At 53.2% G+C, this 17,860-nt stretch overlaps 1 protein-coding gene across 16 annotated transcripts in view; it reads left to right on the top strand.

Moving 5' to 3' along the window:
* Positions 1 to 17,860, top strand: part of Nfasc (neurofascin) — a 180,251-nt gene that overhangs the window by 142,883 nt on the left and 19,508 nt on the right. For 7 of the 16 annotated variants that reach the window (XM_047520250.1, XM_047520247.1, XM_047520249.1 and 4 more), the window contains 7 exons: positions 924 to 1,039; positions 3,208 to 3,412; positions 4,422 to 4,544; positions 5,718 to 5,891; positions 8,267 to 8,281; positions 13,346 to 13,588; positions 17,228 to 17,344. In XM_047520250.1, the coding sequence (XP_047376206.1) occupies positions 924 to 1,039; positions 3,208 to 3,412; positions 4,422 to 4,544; positions 5,718 to 5,891; positions 8,267 to 8,281; positions 13,346 to 13,588; positions 17,228 to 17,344 (993 nt within the window). The remainder of the gene's footprint in view (positions 1 to 923; positions 1,040 to 3,207; positions 3,413 to 4,421; positions 4,545 to 5,717; positions 5,892 to 8,266; positions 8,282 to 13,345; positions 13,589 to 17,227; positions 17,345 to 17,860) is intronic. The other 9 variants (XM_047520261.1, XM_047520259.1, XM_047520258.1 and 6 more) reach the window with 4 other exon arrangements.

The following is a 17,860-nucleotide window of genomic DNA, read 5'->3' as shown; positions in this document are numbered from 1 at the left end:
ACTTCCAGACAGGAGTCCAGTGGGGACTGCTGGTTGGTAAGTATGAACCGGGCAGCTTCCGGTCATGGACTTCATAGGATGCCACACAATTTCCTAGTCTACAGTAGGGCCTGTGCTCTGATGGATTATGGGCGTGGGGCAGACTTGTTTGTGTAGCACAGCAGAGAACAGAGGGGCAAGAGCCATTATGGGGGAGGGAGCAGCCCTGCATTTCCAAGGGGATGCAGGAGCAGTCTCCCTTCTGGACTGAGGTTAGGTCACCTGCAGTCTGCAGCAACATTTCCTGCTGGCAGAAAACAGATGCACACTCCAAAGGGACTTTTGATTATGAGGGACAGGCTTAGGGGCAAACGGCAAGGTACATGAACTTCCTTGAAGACTAGCAACATCAGGAAGGCATTTTGCCACTCTGAGCCTCAATGGGACAGGGAATGAGTGAGTCACTATGACCCTCAAAGACCCCACCCTTAGGAGCTACTGCCTTGGGTAGAAGAGTGCAGTGCTGCAGATCTGCAGCCCAGCAAAGAGGAAGCCACCCTCCCTTTCCTCCTGCCCTGAGACCTTGTGTTGGCACCTTCTGTTGGCCAAACCCATCCAGAAGCCCAAGAACAAGGAAGCTCAGCCGATAAGTTCCAGAAAGCATGGCCTGTCAGGCCACAGAGCAGGTGGGGGCAGGTGGAGAATGGAACAGAGGGGCAGATGAGCCCAGCGCAAGAGCCTCACAAATAGTTGCCCTCTAGACACAGAGGCAGAGTCCCTCCCAGGCGGTCTGAGCCTTTGGTCCTGAACCTTCTCCTGCTCCTCCAAGTGTAGTCTGATGGAGGAGCCATAACCCTGGCCCTCCTGGAGCACTCAGCATCCAGACCTAGAGTCCAAGGCCAGCCCTGCCTGTATAACCTGCTCTCTGTCCCAACATATTGCAGATCCCAGGGCTGCACCCACGGAAGTTAAAATCCGAGTCCTGAACAGCACAGCCATCAGTCTTCAGTGGAACCGCGTCTACTCCGACACGGTCCAGGGCCAGCTCAGGGAGTACCGAGTGAGGAAGCCCGCTCCCGACCCCACTAACACCCGCCCAATAACCAGGGCAAGGGCGTAGCAGATGCGGGGCGTAGGCTATTTGGAAGGGGTTCCTAGGGATGTCTCTTGGATCTAAATTGATTCAAGGTGAGCTGCTCAAAAATACATCCAGAAAAAAAAAAAATCTATATATACAGTCATATGTCACTTGACAACAGGATATGTTGTAAGAAATGTGTCGTTAGGCGATCTTGTCATTGTGCCAGCGTCGTAGAGTACTTGCACAAACCCGGATGGTATAGGTCAGCCACTCAGAATGGCCTCTCAGTGCAACAAAGAAGTGCAGAAAGTGCCACCTGTATGAAGGGGTGTTGCCAGTGTAACGCGGCCTGCAGTCATACAATCCACTCTTTTTCTTTATAAATGAAAGAATTAGAAGTATAAAATAATGATCAAAAGGCTGGCATCGTAAGTGCATAAACCAGGGACGGCCTCCTTACCGAGCAGCATGCACTGCACTTTGACATGCCTGGCTGGCAGTAGATTCGTTTGATGACAGCAGCCCACAGACACGTGAGTGGCGTGTTGCGAGATGGAGCTGCGACGGCTTCGGCATCACTAGGTGATGGTACCATTTCAGCTCCATCATAATCTCATGGGGCCGTCGTCACACGTGAGGTCCTTCTGACCTCGTCGGGCAGCTCATGACTGTATACATACACTGATGTGTCTTGCAAAAGATATGCTGAGAAATTCTGCTCAGCAATATGCCCCGTGAAGGACGGCAGGTCGGGATTGACGTGCACAGCACCTCTTCTTGTCACCTGTGTGTGAGTGGACACAGGTATCTTCGCGTGCAGTTTTGAGGCACCGCTGAGCTACACCCTCCCCTCCCGGTGGCCCCCTGCCTTACCCAGCCTGGTTTTGGAAAGCCACAACTAACAGGCAAAGCCACTGAAAGGGTGCAAGTGCCCTCCCTGTTGTCGCAGCCAACTCTGGATTACCCAGCATATGGGTGACCAAGGCTCCTGGCCTCTCCTGGTGGTCCCAACTGTGAGCAGGTTCCACCCTGTCTTCTGTCTTTGACAGACAGGGTGGGCTGAGATGGGGAGAAGGGAGAGAAAACCCGGGTGTGCGAGGCTCTCCCCGAGGGGGACAGCACTGTTTTGAAGCTGCCCGGGAACTGGGGGAGGCTGTAATCACAGGTTAACACTGGTTCCGTGACCACAGAGGTCCTCAAGAGTTGGCTGGTTGACAGTTGGGGACAGGCAGAAGGGGTCAGTCCCTTCTTAGGAGATGAATTTGGAAGGTTGGGAAGGAAGGCAAGATGACTTTTAGAGGAGAGTGAGCTCCTCCCTGACCATCGCCTGTACACTCAACCTTCCTGCTGGATCTTTATCTGGCTAAAGCTCCCAGCAGGTCCCCCTAAGTCTGGACTTCCTCCTTACTGCGCTGTGGGCAGCCGGGGTGACACTGCTGTGACAGCCTGGCCTGTGCCTTCTTACCTGCTGCTAATCAGACTCCTCCGCTGCACCCTACAACACTGCCACCTCCCACAGCCATCCTGTCCCACCCAAGCTCTGCAACTCCACACCCCACTGACGCGGACCTGCGACTGTCTCTCGGACGTGTGTCTGTCTCATCTCTAAAGCCTTCAAACAATACGAAAGGAACCATTTGACTTCAAAGGATTAAATCGTCCTCTGCTCACATTCAGATTTCCAGGGGACACCTGCTCTTTGTCGGTTCCTGTCTGCTGCCATCTAAACTTTACTAATCTAACTCAAGGTGATGTGGTCTTCAAGCACAGAGCAGAACTTCCCATGCCTGAACCCCCAGCTCCTGTTGTGGTTCTGGCATGGATTCTTTGAGCAACACATTACCCAAGTTGGAAATAAATCTCACAGTGGTGCAGCTCAGATGTACATTTGGCCAATTCATCCATTTCCCCCAAAGAGGTGGCTCAGAAATTGAGTCAAACTGCTATTTCTTGTTCAACATAAATTCATATTCACTGGTGGCCAATGAGTGGGAACTCTCAGGTTGCTTCCCAGGCCTGTGTGGAACTGAGGCCATGTGGGACTTGGAGTCTGTAGCAAGCAAAGGGAAGACCAGTCACTACCACCGCACTAACCACTAACCTGGCTCTGAGGCCTGAGCCCTCACCTGCCTGCCTCTGTCCCGAAGGCCTACTACTGGCGGGAGAGCAGCTTGCTGAAGAACCTGTGGGTGTCTCAGAAGAGACAGCAAGCCAGCTTCCCTGGAGACCGCCCCCGGGGTGTGGTGTCCCGCCTCTTCCCCTACAGTAACTACAAGCTGGAGATGGTTGTGGTCAATGGGAGAGGCGACGGGCCCCGCAGCGAAACCAAGGAGTTCACTACCCCGGAAGGAGGTAGGTCTGACCCACCACTCTTCGGGGTGAGCAGAACAGGGTCAGCACACACCAGAGGGCCCAGAGCAGCTCCAGCACCGCTCCACCCAGGACGGCACAGGGTGACCTCTGCGTGGCCTCCAGGAGCTGATGCTGCATCACAGAGGCGGCCTGCTCTGACGTGGTCAACTGACGCGACTCCAGACGGGCTCTGCAGCCAGGCACTGTGCGGACCTGGGCTGTCCCACCACCTCCCCAGGCAGGAGCAGGAGCATCCCGCCCCCGGACTACGTGTTCATCAGCACCTGAGACGGTCAACGTCAGTGCTGAGAGCCTGTGTGTGGAGGCCCTGCCGGCGGAGGCCAAGGGGCAACCCCTCCCTCTTGCCCGTCCCAGGGCAGCAGACGGCCTGTGAGGTTCTGGCTCTTCTCTGTTCCGGCCAGGCCTCTTTTCCACTTTGCCTTTGCTTTGCCTTCTTCTTAGTCCCCATCTTTCTTCTCCTGTCCCTCCGTTCTCTTCTCCTTTGTTCTTCCCTCTTGTTTCCTGTCCATCTGCCTCGGTTTGGTTCTCATCACCCGCCTCTGCCTGTGACTCCAGCCTTCCCAGGTGCTGCATCCTGGTTTCTTTCTCCTCACCCATGAACCCAGCGTTCTCGGGTCAAAGCCTGGCCCCGGGCTGAGGACCAGGAACTGCACCCTTCCTACAGAACAGCTGCAGTGGCTCCCTGCCTGGGCACGGCTCTGCCTGGTTTGGTATCTCTGCAGCATTGGAGCCTAATGTGTGCTGAAATCCAGGGTTGTTGCTACACAAAAACCCTCTCCCTTTCAACCACGGAGTGGAGACGTGCTCGTCCTCACCCCTGGGCAAAAGGACATCCTGGAAGGGGCAGTGGGCCCTGGCCCCTGAGGTTCCTCTAGCACCCCACCTAGCTGCCCAAGGTCAATGCCTTCATACTTGTGCTTTGTTTTTGTTTTCCTCATCCTCCCTCCCCCCTGCCCTTATCTCCCCCCCTCTCTCCTCCTTCCCCAAGTACCCAGCGCCCCCAGGCGTTTCCGAGTCCGGCAGCCCAACCTGGAGACAATCAACCTGGAGTGGGATCATCCGGAACACCCCAATGGGATCCTGACTGGATACACGCTCAAATACGTGGCCTGTACGTCCTGCTCCTCTCTTTTCCTGTGATAATCCAGGAGTCCGAATCCATTCTTACCACTTTTCCTAAGGAATTGAGCTAGGAAGACTGTGAGTACAGAGGCACTTTAGAGGGATGGAGGGACCGAGAAGAAAGTTCCACAAGGGACTACAGGCAGGAGGAACCCTGGCCCTCTCTCCTCGCACATCTGACAGCTGAGGCGAAGGGAACTCTGGTCTAATGAGGGAAACAACCCCAGCCCTTGGGAATCTTGTGCCCAACACCTACAGCTCTAAGAGAGCAAATTCCTTACCCAGTAAGCTGCCATTCAGTGGGACAGGCAGTCCACAGACTCCCTGGAGACATGGTAAGAAGGTGTCATTTAAGATAAGGTGGCCAGGGGCTGGGGTCATGGCTCAGTGGTGGAGCCCTTGCCTTGTACATATGGGGCCCTGGGTTCAATCCTCAGCACCACTTAAAAATAAAGAAATAAAATAAAGGTATTGAGTCCATCTGCAACTAAAAATATTTTTAAAATAAAAAAATAAGGTGGCCATAAGTGAGCAGCCAAGTGATTAGAGTAACTCAAATCAGGGCCCCATCAGGAAGACCTCACCTCAAGGGTTCAGCGTCACCATGCAGATCAGCAGTGTCATTACACTTGACAATCGTGAAGGCTTCTAGTGCAGGTGATGCTGTTCCTCCCTGGGAAACACACAAAGGGCGGGGTGTTGTGTCGTTAGCAATTGCAATAGCCAGCTGTGTGCTTGGGTGCTGTTCTGAATCCCTCTCTGGACCTGACCTTGAGGCATCTCGAACATACCTTTCATAAAGGAGGTAGGAACAATTAGAAGCCCTGGTGAATTGGGCCCAGCTCTGTTTAACAGAAGTAAGGAACTCAAGAGGTTTGTGCTGCCTCTTGGGAATTATAAACTGAATCTTCCAGAATCAGCCACATGCCTTTGCAGCAAGCTAGAGACAGTGAGGTGGGTAAAGAAGCACTGGGTGTAGTCAAGGAGCTGGGCGGGAGTTCTGCCTACCTCTCTGCCTTCAAACCATGCTTTGAAGGTCACCAGGCAGGAGCCACCAGTTCCCTCTCCAGAAAATTAGGACCGTGTTCTTATAGGTGCAGATTACATAACCCATCATGGTAAACATTGCTAAACTTCCATTCCACTACCTCTCTCTCCTCAGTTAACGGAACCAAAGTAGGAAAGCAGATGGTGGAAAACTTCTCTCCCAATCAGACCAAGTTCTCCATGCAGAGAGCAGACCCTGTGTCACGCTACCGCTTTACCCTCAGTGCCAGGACCCAGGTGGGCTCCGGGGAAGCAGTCACAGAAGAGTCTCCAGCACCCCCGAACGAAGGTAGGTCTGGGGTGGCAGTCCTTGGGGTGAGAGGCCCCAGCTAAATCACATGCCTGGAGAAACACTGAGCAGTGCCTGGCCTTTCAAGACTGAAAGAAAGCGAGGCTGCAAGTCCTCAAGCCTCCAGTAGGAGACAACCTGTCTTACACGCTGAGAGAGGCCTGGTGCTGAATCTGGAAAACTCCGATCTCCTTAGACTTGCAGTCAGACCTGGGCCCCCCTTTGCCTTGACTTGCTCAGCCACTGAACATCCACCATCTTTCATCTTTGTAGAGGAATAAGGGTGGAGGGGAGGCCTGTCGCAAATAAATATGCTAATGAACTCCAAAGAATAGTGAAACTGATCACCTACTGAGAGGAAGGATTATTGCAGAGAGTGTCCCAGGAAAACTCTGGGACAGACCTTCCTTTCCAAGGATCCGTGAGACCAAAGAGGTAGGGGAAAGCACCAGGATTGAAGCTGGTTGCCCAGTCGTGGGTAGAGCAGGGAATATGGCCCCTCTGTGCAGCCTGAGTTGGATAAGTTGTCTGACTGCAGAGAGGAGGGAGAGATGGGAAGCACCCTGTCCCACACCAGCTTCACAAAGAACAGATGAGGGCTGGGGAGATAGCTCAGTTGGTAGACTGCTTGCCTCGTAAGCACAAGGCCCTGGGTTCAATCCCCAGCACCGCAAAAAAAAAAAAAAAAAAAAAGAATAGATGAGCTCAGTTCCTGGGTCCTGGTGCAAAGCATCCCCTCCTGAGCTGCACCCGCCTCAGGACTCCACTAGAGGGGGCTCCAGGCTCACCCGCACACATACCAGCTAGAGTGGGAACCGCCCAGGGATGCCAGAGGGCATAAAGCCTGGGTGTTAGCAGGCCCCGGTAAAAAGGTACCTCTCCAGAGGCACAGTTGTCAGTGCAGCCATCATTTCATGAACACCCATAATGTGCCATGCCAGACTGCACCAGAAACAAGGGTACAAAGGTAACAGGAAATCCACACTGTCTAGAGACATGCACAATAAAATCTGATTGTGTATCTAAACAAAAGGAGGCAGTGGCCGAGCAAAGGAAGGGATTCATCTGCAAGGGGAGACTCCAAAGAAGAGGTGAAGTGAGTAGGTACCCTGGGGCTGACAAGCTGTCATGTCTAGTGCTGTCCCCAGAAGGCTCAGGTCCCATGACCTGACGCTGGGTGGGATCTGCTGAGTCCCTCCCCTCCCCTGTCCCAGGAGACCACCATACTTTCTGCTGGGGTTGCCATGCCCTACTGCCTCTACTGCCCCACCCAGGCATCCTGGGTAGCTGCATCAACAGCCCTGTGTCCCTCACTGGCCAGCAAGCCTCTGCTGAGGCAGGGAGAGAGGGACTGGATGGAAGCTGAAAGAGAATTGGCAGCCTCTCTGGTCTTTACATCAGGAGTGAGTCACATAATGACACCCCACCCCCGGGTATTTTTCTAAACCCCAAGCACTCAGGAAGTCTTCTAGGCTGGGGACTTAAGGTAAGTGATGGTTGTAGCCTATTACCAAAGGCCAGAACATAATGCACTTTCTCCACAGTTGTTTGGAGCTATACAGAGGGCTGCTCCCCTATTCGCACCCCCATCTCTACACAGGGCAGCAAACAAAGCCCCATTGTCCAGCTTCAGGGAATGCTCTGCAACCCCAAGGGACAAGAGAACAAAGAGAGACTTTCTTCTCAACTTGGAGATTTGCAGAAAATTCAGGGATTTGTTTTAAGACTCTCAGTCCATGCTTGGGTTTCTAATTTCATAAAATACTGGTGGGAAAGAATTAGGGCAGCAAAATTCCAGGACAGGGACTCCAGTCCTTCAGTCCTTCCTGTGCTTTGGAAGATTGAAATGGAGTGGTGGCGGGCGATCATCCAAATATGCTCCCCAACTCCTGTCTACACCAATGCTATTCAACATCTTCCTGAGAAGATATAGGAACCGTGCTTTTGCCAGGGGTTGGTGCCTGCCTGCACCACCTATACCTTCTGCCCTCAGTTCCTGGCATCTTAGTGTCCCAGGCAGGGTAGAATGTGTCCTTAGAGAAAGAGCTGGGGACATAGTATTCTGGATGGACTATCTCTGCTGCCACCTCTTGGATGACTAGTCCTTGAACAGAGGCAGAAACAGTGTATTAGAAAGGTCTCCAAGACCAAGGTGGGGAGGCAGGAACATGCCTGACTCCAATGGGGTTGACCATGACTCCCAAATGCCAGTTGGCACCCTCCAGCAGCAGCCAGTGCCTGGCCACGCCTTCTGGGTCAGGTATGAACCAGACTTCTCTGCTTGCTTGGCCTGTGGTTTCACCTGTGCTCTGTTTTCTCTTCCCTCTCTCATCCTCTCTCCCTCTCTCTGGCCATCTTGGGTGCTGTGTCTGAAGCTACTCCAACCGCAGGTACCGTACCAGCAGCCGAGGTAACGGGCATGGCATGGGGCAGCACAGGCAGAGCCCAACCCAGCTAGGGCAGAGCAGGAGGAAGAGGCTGAAAGCATGCTGCAGGCTCGCCCTTTCAGTGGTGGGGAAGCCAGACTTAAAGGAGCACAGGCCAGGGGAGAGCGCCATGTTTCCCCTTCACTTCCTGTTGCAGTTCACTTCCTGGAAAAGCAGGGGCCCAGGCAGGCTCCTGGCCTGCTCTCTGAGCTGCAGTCTTCTCTGAAGCTGAGTGATTACCTCCCATAACCACCTGAGCCCTTGCCCTAAACTTGGCACCTCAGAGTGCAGAGGTGACCCTAGAAGGCAGCAGGAATGGGGGCAGCTGGCTCCTGGCTCCTGGTCAGGCCACCATCCCCTGAAAGAGTGAGCATGCTGTGCATGCCGGTCTTGCATGCTGCATGGGGGACCCAGCACCAGTTCTGACAGCTACCATGGGTCTGGTCAGTGAGAACAAGGGAGCATGTCCTTGGATAGGGCCAGGTGCTCCAGGACCTGGAATCTAGTGGACACTGGGGGCTGAGCACCCCTCCAAAAAAAAACAACCTTCTCAAAGGCTTTAGCAGTAAGAACAACCTCCACTCTGGGGTCCAGGAGGTAAGACTACAACAGAAGCCAGGAGCTGGCCAGCAGGTCCCGGCTCAGTAGCTGACCTGCTAACCAGGCTCCTCCTTTGGTCCTCATATCATGGGTTTGAGGACCATCACAGGGCTCTTCACCACAGGAGGCCTGTCCCCCAGCTGGAGGAACTAGGAAGGGGACACAGGGTTCCTTTCCTGGCCCTCCTCTGAGCCTGATTTGTACCAGGTGGAACTCTAGGCGGGCGGAGAGAGCAGAGACCCAGGCAAGGAATCTGAGGCTAGGCTTATAAAGAGGATGTCACCTTGCCTGATTTGATTTCCTTCCCACTTTCCTTCACTTGTCCCCCACCCTCCTTCTAGGTTGGTTCTATTTCTGTTGCACACCCTGCTTCCTTCAGTTTGCGTATATTTTGCCAGCCAGATCTGTGGGTGGTGACCAGTCAGCCATCATCCCTCCCCTCCTCCAGTCCTTTCCACCACCCCTGCCCCTGGTAACCTGGCCAGCTGGGGCCCAGGGCCTCCCCACAGGGTCTGGGCACCTCTGCTAGCATGCAAAACAGAGAGGGTGTCCAAGGACTGACAGAGCCACCATGGCCACACTGGAGGTTACCCTGGCTTTCTGATTCAAGTCCATATGTGAATCTCCTCTGTGACTATTATAGCAGGTGCTCAAGGCAGCAGGGAGGCCGGGCCAGTCAGCTCGAAGCTCATTGGTCAAGCTGCTCCCTATCCACCTCCCCAGTTCTGGCACCCTGGACCCAAGGCAGGTGGGTCTGGCAGCAGGGAGTCTGCCTTGGTCAATGGACATCTGTACCAGTCCAAGCTGCCCTCTTGTGAGTGGCAGTTGTGAAGGGGCTGAGTGGTATCCTTTCCAACACCCCAGCTTCTTACTTCTGTTTAGAAAAGACCCAGACACACTGCATTATGCAGAATGAGTTCAGGGTCTCTGTCCGTCAATCAAGTGTGTTTCCTAGGCCCTGGTTGCCACATGACGTGGTGGTGGAGGCAGATTGCACTTCTTTGCAAATGCGATATGCTGATATCAAATGTTCTCAGCCTCACATACATAAGAACCTTCTGCACAATCAGTAGGTGCCAAGCAATAGAGCTCAGGTTCTAAATTTTTATGTGGGCCCGGCGTCCGGCCCACCACCCTCTTCCCTCTCATCCTCTCCAAACCTGGGCACTTTTCCCCAAAATTGATCTGTTCCTATCTCACCCAGCACAGATAATCCCTCTCATCCACCTGTATCTGCAGTCTGTTAGGATTTCTGCCCATCTGTCTGACAGTCTGTGATTTGGCCAGGGTAGTTTGCACACCATGTGGACGTTTTTGGACTGAACATTCCACCTTGGAATGTCTGGAAACTGCAGTCCTCATCTTTGACTCTGCTCAGATCTGCAAATGTTGGGTGGGCTCGTGATGGGTGCTCAGCTCCATGGCAGTTGTGGGGACAGAAAATGAATGAGACATAGCATCTCTCCTCAAGTTTCTCCATTTCCAACACAGTGCTCCCCAGAACTCTGAGGGGAACCCTGAGTCCTAGCCGGAGTGACTTCCAGTATACAGGAGGCCATCCACGGGGTTGACCCTGCCCCTGTTCTGATAGGGGCTCTGGACTGTAAGCTCTAGGTTGCCCTAGAGTGTCCTTAGGTAATGGAGGGTCTCCATTCCATCTTCTCGTCTGTCAGGCCCAGTGGTCTCCACTGAGCACTGGTCAGGATGATTTCCAAACCTATAGTTCCTATTGTGGCTAAAAAGGACATCCAGACCAGGGATGTGCCTCCTTCACACATCTTAGTCCACTCTGGTTATAATCCTGGGCATCGTTACCCTTTTGTCCTCTCCCCCAACTCAGCCCAGGGTTGCAATGATCTGAATTGCCTTTGACCTGAACAGTGGACGTTTATCCCCAGGAGAGACATGTTTCCCCTTGCCCATCTGGCCCAGCCCTCTGGCAGCCCATGCTCCTGTCTCTGCTCTGCCTCCCACAGCCTTCTTGCCTCTGCTCTCCCTGTCCCCAGTGGCCCTGTCCAGCCTGGGGACAGTAGACTCAGGAATGGAGGTCATGTTGACTCACCAGCTGTGACCTCAGCCCACTGAGGGTGTGTCCTCACAGTAACACACAGGGCAGGCATCCAGGGCGGATGCCTCTGTCCCCCTCCCCTCGTGTCCCTCTCACTAATACCCTGGGACTTTTGCCACTGAGCAGAGGGAAAGCAACTAGGTGACTGTCAGTAGAGAGAAAGTGATGGCAGAAGTGGCCATTGGAGGGTGGGGACAAGGTGGTGTGGAGGCATCTCCAGAGTCACGGCTCACCCTTGTCTCTGACCAGTGGTGCCAAGTGAGGAACCCACTGTCATTTCTGGGCTTCTCTGTCCCTGCTCTTGTCAGAATGCCCTGGGAAGCGCGTGGGCCCTGTGGGAGCTGTGGGGGTGTGAATGTGTGTGTCTCTGTACAAGAGTCAAGGACCACGTGTGTCCCTGTGTGTGTGTGTGTGTGTGTGTGTGTGTGTAGCTTTGGGGGAGGCTGGCTTAGGTTCAGGGGCCTAGGAAAGGCACAACCACTGTACCTGTCCCTGAACTACCCAGCGTGGGGTGATTCAAGTTAAAAACTGAGTGTTTTCCAATGAGAAAGGGGAACCCTTTTTCCATTTGCCAGAAAATATTAGAAAAATCAGTACTGGTAAGGATCTAAGTCAGAGCAGCACCGAGCCACAGGAAGAGCCCTGTGTGGCGTGGGAGCAGCCCTGGGACAGGTGGCCTTTACCTCATGGGTCCCTCTAGCTTTTCTGTTTGTGTGTGTGTGTCCCCATGTCACCCCTCCCCATGCCTTCCTGATGTCTGAGTTGACTGGGATTTGGGGACCACACTGTTGTTGATTTTGAACTTGCCCAGGAATCCCTGGAATGTGTGGGGCATAGTTCGCTCCCCAGGGTGATTCCTGTGGTCGGCATTCTCAGGATCCAGTGATACCGCTGATCTTAGAGGCAGGAAGGCAGTGGGACCCCAGGAGCATTCCCTCCTTCTCTGCTGGGAACTTGTAACATTGAAGACCCAAGGGAATAAAAGGCTTTTGTTGGTCAGACTCTGGTTGAAGAGGTTAGGATCACTTGATTCTCACTTGCAAAATGCCCTCTGGCAATTCTTGCTCTGGCTTCCCCTCCTGGCCTAGCCCCCTTCTGTGGGTGTTGCAGAGACAGGGGTTATTATTTTCCTGAACTTCTAGAGATTCCCAAGGGAAGGAGGGAAGTCACTATTGCCTGTTTATGCCTAAATTCTCTATCTACTGCCTCATTAACATTGACACTAGAAAATAGGCCATGGTCAGATAATAGGAGGTGGAATGCAAGGAGAAGAGCTAGCTCTGTCTCTCTGATTTGCCCCCAGCATTCCGTCTTACACTCTCGGTTTTTGCAAATATTGAAACTGGGGAGTTGTTAGCTTCCATGGCCCTCCTAGAGAAGGAAGTAGGATCTCTGAGAAAGATCACATGTATATAATCTATAGATGTAGGCCCCCAGGGCTGACTGATAGCCACGGATTGCTGTGGATGGGATCTGGGAGGTATGGCAAAGTGAGCCCAGATCCGAACCACCCTGTGCCCCAGAGGTTGTGCAAAAAGGACACCTAGCAGAAATCTCACTGGCAGCTGGGATTTCTGTGTCCTGCCAGCTGGGAAGATGGTGCTGCCCAGCACAGGCCACACTGAGATCCCATCGGTGCCCTTTTCCCAGGTTCTGATATGAACTGGAAAGACTTGGGGTACCCGATTCCCAGATTTCCTAGAGAGAAAAGCAGTTAGCTGAACCAGGGTGGACTGGGGTCATCACAGGAAGGACCCCTATCAGGCAGAGGAGGGAGAGGGAGAGGGAGGGAAGGGAGGTCAGGAAAACAGGAAGAGCTAAGCCCAGCGGCTGTGAGCAGGAGCAGCGGGGACCTGCAGGTGGGGCTTGCAAGGTTCGCTGGCAGAGTGGGGACTGTTCTCTGTGCCGATGGCTCTAGGTGGCTGTTTGAACTAACGCAGGCTTGACAGAGGGTGATTTGGGAGTAAAGGACTGGGAAAGGCAGGCTGCCCTGTCCCCCTGCGGACAGGGCCCAGCCGCCTGCACACCTCTGAGGCTGGGCTCCAGAGCTGGACCCAACTGGTGCTGCGTGGGCCTGTGTCTGGGTGGCGTTTGGCCTGGGTCTTCGCTGGGTGCATGCCGGATGCTTCGACCACACAGGCCATGAGAAGAAAATGAAACGCACATGGCTTCATTCTCTTCCTTCCCCATGGTTGTGTTCTCTTGGCTGCGGTCGGTCGGGCCGTCCCTTTGGCTTGGGGCGGCTTCAGATGTCTACGCTCCGCCCCGCGCGCTGCCTGCTCACGTGCACGCTGGGGGCCGTGTGTGCCGCGGGTGCCGCCAAACCAACCGGACTCGGCTGTTCTACATTTCCCTCTCAGCTCCTCCCACGTTGCCCCCAACTACCGAGGGCGCCACAGGCGCTGTGAGCAGTACTGATGCTACTGCCCTTGCTGCCACCACCGAAGCCACAACAGTCCCCATCATCCCAACTGTGGCACCTACCACCATCGCCACCGCCACCACCACCACCACCGTCGCCACAACTACTACAACCACTGCTGCCACCACCACGGAGAGTCCTCCCACCACCACCACCACCGGGACTAAGATACAGGAATCCGGTATTGCTGCGCACTGCCCCTGCGCCCGTCCCCTGGGGGCCCACCTCCCCAGTTGCCTCAAGAGACCGTCACAGGCTCCTCCAGCTGGGAGGTGGGGTCTGGGGCAGTGTCTGCCAGCACCTCCCCTTGGTTACTTTGCAAACTCACTCATGACTGGACCCTCAGTCCTGTAGCCTAGGGGCCCAGAGCCGCTCGCCCCACCCCACACACACACATACTGCCCCTCCTTGGGTGGTCCTGCACCTTTGGGTCTTCCTCGTGGTGCGTCAGCAGCTCCTCCTTCAGGACCCCAGATTGAGCTCTCCAGAAGAGAGAGTGTGTGGAAAGGAAGGACCTAACAGCTGGCCTGAGAGCTTCTGGCTCCAGTCATGTCAGTGTCCAGCCTTGCAGAATTGAGGCCGCAGAGCAGAAAGTGACTGGTCATGCCCCACTTCCCTCCTCGCCTCTGCTCCCCCAAGGAATGCTTGCAGACATTTCCTTTAAAAAGTCAGAGCTTCCAGAAAATGGTATTGCCGGTTTGTCCCATAATGCCCAAAGTGGGCTCCATCGTTCTCCCTGTCCATGTTTCCCTCATGCCTGGAAGGAAAACTGCAGCCATTCTGAGGGCCCCTGGTCAGGATGGATCCCAGGGCTGGACTGTGGAGCCAGGAGAACATGCTACTCTCTATCCCTCCACCAGCCAAGAGGGCCTGCTCTTCCAGCACAGGAGACCCTGGGGGCTGCAGCGCTGCTTTTGGACATTAGCATCAGTCTTTCCTTAGCACAGAGGGGCAGGTCTCTAGCCGCCTGAGCCCATAGGCCAACTGTAAAATCAGTTCCAGGCAGCTGACAAGGCTGGCCAGACGCCCCCAGAACTCTCCTCCAGCAGTTGCAGACAGAGCACGTCCCTCTGCTGGAGATGTCACTGCCTCCCTCTTCTTCTCAGCCCCCTGAAATAAGATGGAGGCTTGATGTGTATTTGTTTTAGTTCAGTTGTGTGGTGTTAAGTGAGCAGTGAAGAGCGACAGGTGACTTTGAAACCACCAATTCACTTGATTGGTGAAATATCTAGAATTTTAGCTATACCCTCTTGAGGGAAAAGTGGCCGAGGAGACACTTGCTAAGCTATCAGAGGTTGTGGGCAGCAACTTGGTGAATGTTCTCTGGGACCACAGTGAAGCATCTTTGTCACTGAGTGCTTTGAATTCACGAAACAGGTGTGCCAAGAAGTGGGAAACAGTGAATCTGACTCCCCAGCGGAGTTACTGGCCTTCTGGGAAAATCGGCCTGCCTCCCAAGCCTGGCCCCGCCACTCACACCTGAGTTTTTAACTGTGGTCTGAGATGCTGCAGAGGGCCTGGCCATGGTCCTGATCTTATCGCGAGCTTGGGGACACTTCTCAAGCATTCCTGCTTCCCTTGATATGGCAGAACGGTTCTGCCACCTGGGATGTTTAAAATCAGTTCTCCTCTTTATCTTATCTTACATCCTAAGACAAAATGTTTCATAAGTTTACCTTTTTAGAGTGAAACGAGCCTTTTTATTTGTCTTTAATGTGTCTCTTTTAGATTTCAGGAACAGTCCAACACAGGCCAGGAGTCAGTGGAAGGATGCCGACATCCACTCTCTTTTCCTTTTTTGTTTTGGGGTATTTTTTGTTCTTTTTAGATGGACATGTTGGTAGGGTGTATTTTGACATATTTTACATACATGGAGTATAATTTATTCTAATTAGGATCTCAGTCTTGAGGGTGGACATGATGTGAAGTTTCACTGGTCTCTTGTCCCTTGGGGTTTTGGTTATGGAGGGCTTGCCTTCTTGGTCTTTCTCTTTGAACTTTCCATTTCTTTAGTGGTCAGCATCTTGACCTCTCTGTGCGGCAATGCCTTTCTTCCATTCCCATCTCTGAATCATTTGGGTTTCCCATTGCTGGATCTGTTCTAAAATCCCCCCATCTTCATCCCCTTTCAAATAGCCAGATTTGGGTCAACATTATATTGGGACCAAACACAAATACGCTAGCTATTTTACAGGGTCCCAAGCTAAGGAGGAAGAAACTCAATTCCTCAAATCATGGCTCATCACAAATTCATTCCCACCAGCAAGAACCATAAAATTCGAAAGAGCTGAGATTTGAGGGCGCTTAAAGCAGCCAGTACAATTAAAACATCTGACAGACAAGTGAAAAAGTCTGCCTTCTGCCCTCCCATGGAGAATACCCTCTGGTGGCTTCAGTGACACCTCTTTCTCGGTCTTCACCTAACATGCATCATGTTCACCTGGGGCAAGCTGGAACCTGACAGGGTTGTAGTAGAAAAGAGACCTCTTTGAAGCAAAAAACCAGGAAGTCTTTTATCACTTTCCCAACCCTGCAGACTTAGTCACATGTCAAACAGATAATGAATAAATGCCTCCCTGATGTACTCTATTCATTTATTTTTGACAAGTGAGTTGGTGACAGTGCCCCCTTGCATGCTAATAAAATATACAGAAGCCACCCTTGTAAAGTCTTTGAAATACAAGGCTTCATGCTAGTCCTCCACTATTAAATCTTTGCTGGAAAATGGGGTAATCAGACTGCTGGGACTCTTGAAAAGTGATTGCATTTGAAGATTAGTGCCATTCTTCTGTTCGTAGGCTATGGTTTCAGACAGCACCAAGGCTTTGATAAAGTAGCTCCCAGCTCATAGGAGCTAGATAATTAATGTCCTCCGTGTTTCAGGGAGATCAAGCCTCAAAGACTCTGTGGGGTGGAGAAGCCAACAGAATCGTGTCCTTCTAATGTCTGGAGCACAGAGGGATGGAGGATTGGGCGTCAAGGAGTTCTCTCCTCTTGGTCCCTTGACAGGAAGAGGAAGGGTTCATTCTGTCTGTGCTTTGGACCCAAGGTTCTAAGCCCCAAGTCACCTAGGCAATTGAGAGTAGTTCTGTGCATCATCCAGGGTCTCGCTGATTGAGAATAACTCTGGGTCACCTGTCTGGATGAACCTTCTCCTACTCCAGCTTCAGGAGCCTGGTAGGGTTTTCCCATATTTGATCTTGTCCTTCCTACACATCTCATTGTGACTCTTGCTTGCTAGGGATTGAACTCAGGGAGAGATCAAACCCACATGCTAGGCAAGTGCTCTGCCACAGAGCTGCACCCCAAGCCCTTCTTGCTGGACTTTCAAAGACAACCTCTCACCTTCCTGTAGAACGTTCATGGTTGAAAGAGAAAAACAACAGCACCTCTCCCCCTCTGCCGGCATCCTGACCAGGGGCCTCATTCCTGACCCCTTTCCTTGCGCTGCTCAAATTCATGACAAGGAATCTAAAAGGAAATAAGCCCAGGTTAGAGCCTCCAATGGTATGACTCAAAACCCACTCTTCATGCCTCACCCTGCCTGTGTGGACACCTAGACTATGGCCAGCTCTCCTTCCTGTTCAGGTCCTCCTGACTGCTCCTGCTCGTTCCTGGATGGCTGCCTCGGGCCTGGCCACCAAGGCTGCAGCTTGGAGCTCCTTGGGCCCTGTGCACAGCCGTGTCTGACTCTTCCCTTTTCCAGCTATGTGTGTGCGTGTGTGTGTGTGTGTGCACGCTGGTGTGCATGTGTGTGTCTCCATGTCTCCCACACTGCCCGCCTGCCCATCACTAACACCTCTTCTAACCCGCCCACCAGCCCCCGACGAGCAGTCCATATGGAACGTCACGGTGCTCCCCAACAGTAAATGGGCCAACATCACCTGGAAGCACAATTTCGGGCCCGGAACTGACTTTGTGGTTGAGTACATCGACAGTAAGCATTGACGTGTGGGGAGGTGGTGGTGGCGGCGGCAGCGGCGGCGGCAGTGGCGCTTAGTGGTAGATGCCATTAAAGAGATCCTGTGAGGTTCCCCAGGCTGAGAGAGGCCTTTTAGCCTGGCTTAATTATAGCTAATGAAATCGATATGCGCTCAGGCAGCAGAGAGGTGGGAGGAACAGATGGAAGGGCCCTCCTTCCATTTCCTGCCCAGGATGAGAGTTCTCAGTCACCCCCAAAAGAGCCAAAGTTCACCTGTGTGGTGACGTCCTAGTCCTCACCAAATAGACCAGTCCAGTCCACAGTCTTGCGCTACTACTATGTTTGCTCATGGAATGCCAAAGGGCCACAGTCAGAGACACAAGCTAGAACCTTGTGTCCCAAATAACTGGTGACAAAGCTGTTCACTTCCCCCCCCCCCAGATCTTGGGAACAAGGGTACAGAGTGGTTAGACTACAGAGTGCGGTCAGGACTTCTGCCCTCTCCGCATGGAGGCCCCCAGTCCTGTGGGG

This window comes from Sciurus carolinensis, chromosome 12 (assembly GCF_902686445.1).
Source record: "Sciurus carolinensis chromosome 12, mSciCar1.2, whole genome shotgun sequence".
Lineage (NCBI taxonomy): Eukaryota > Metazoa > Chordata > Mammalia > Rodentia > Sciuridae > Sciurus > Sciurus carolinensis.
This window is presented reverse-complemented; position numbering and strand designations above follow the sequence as displayed.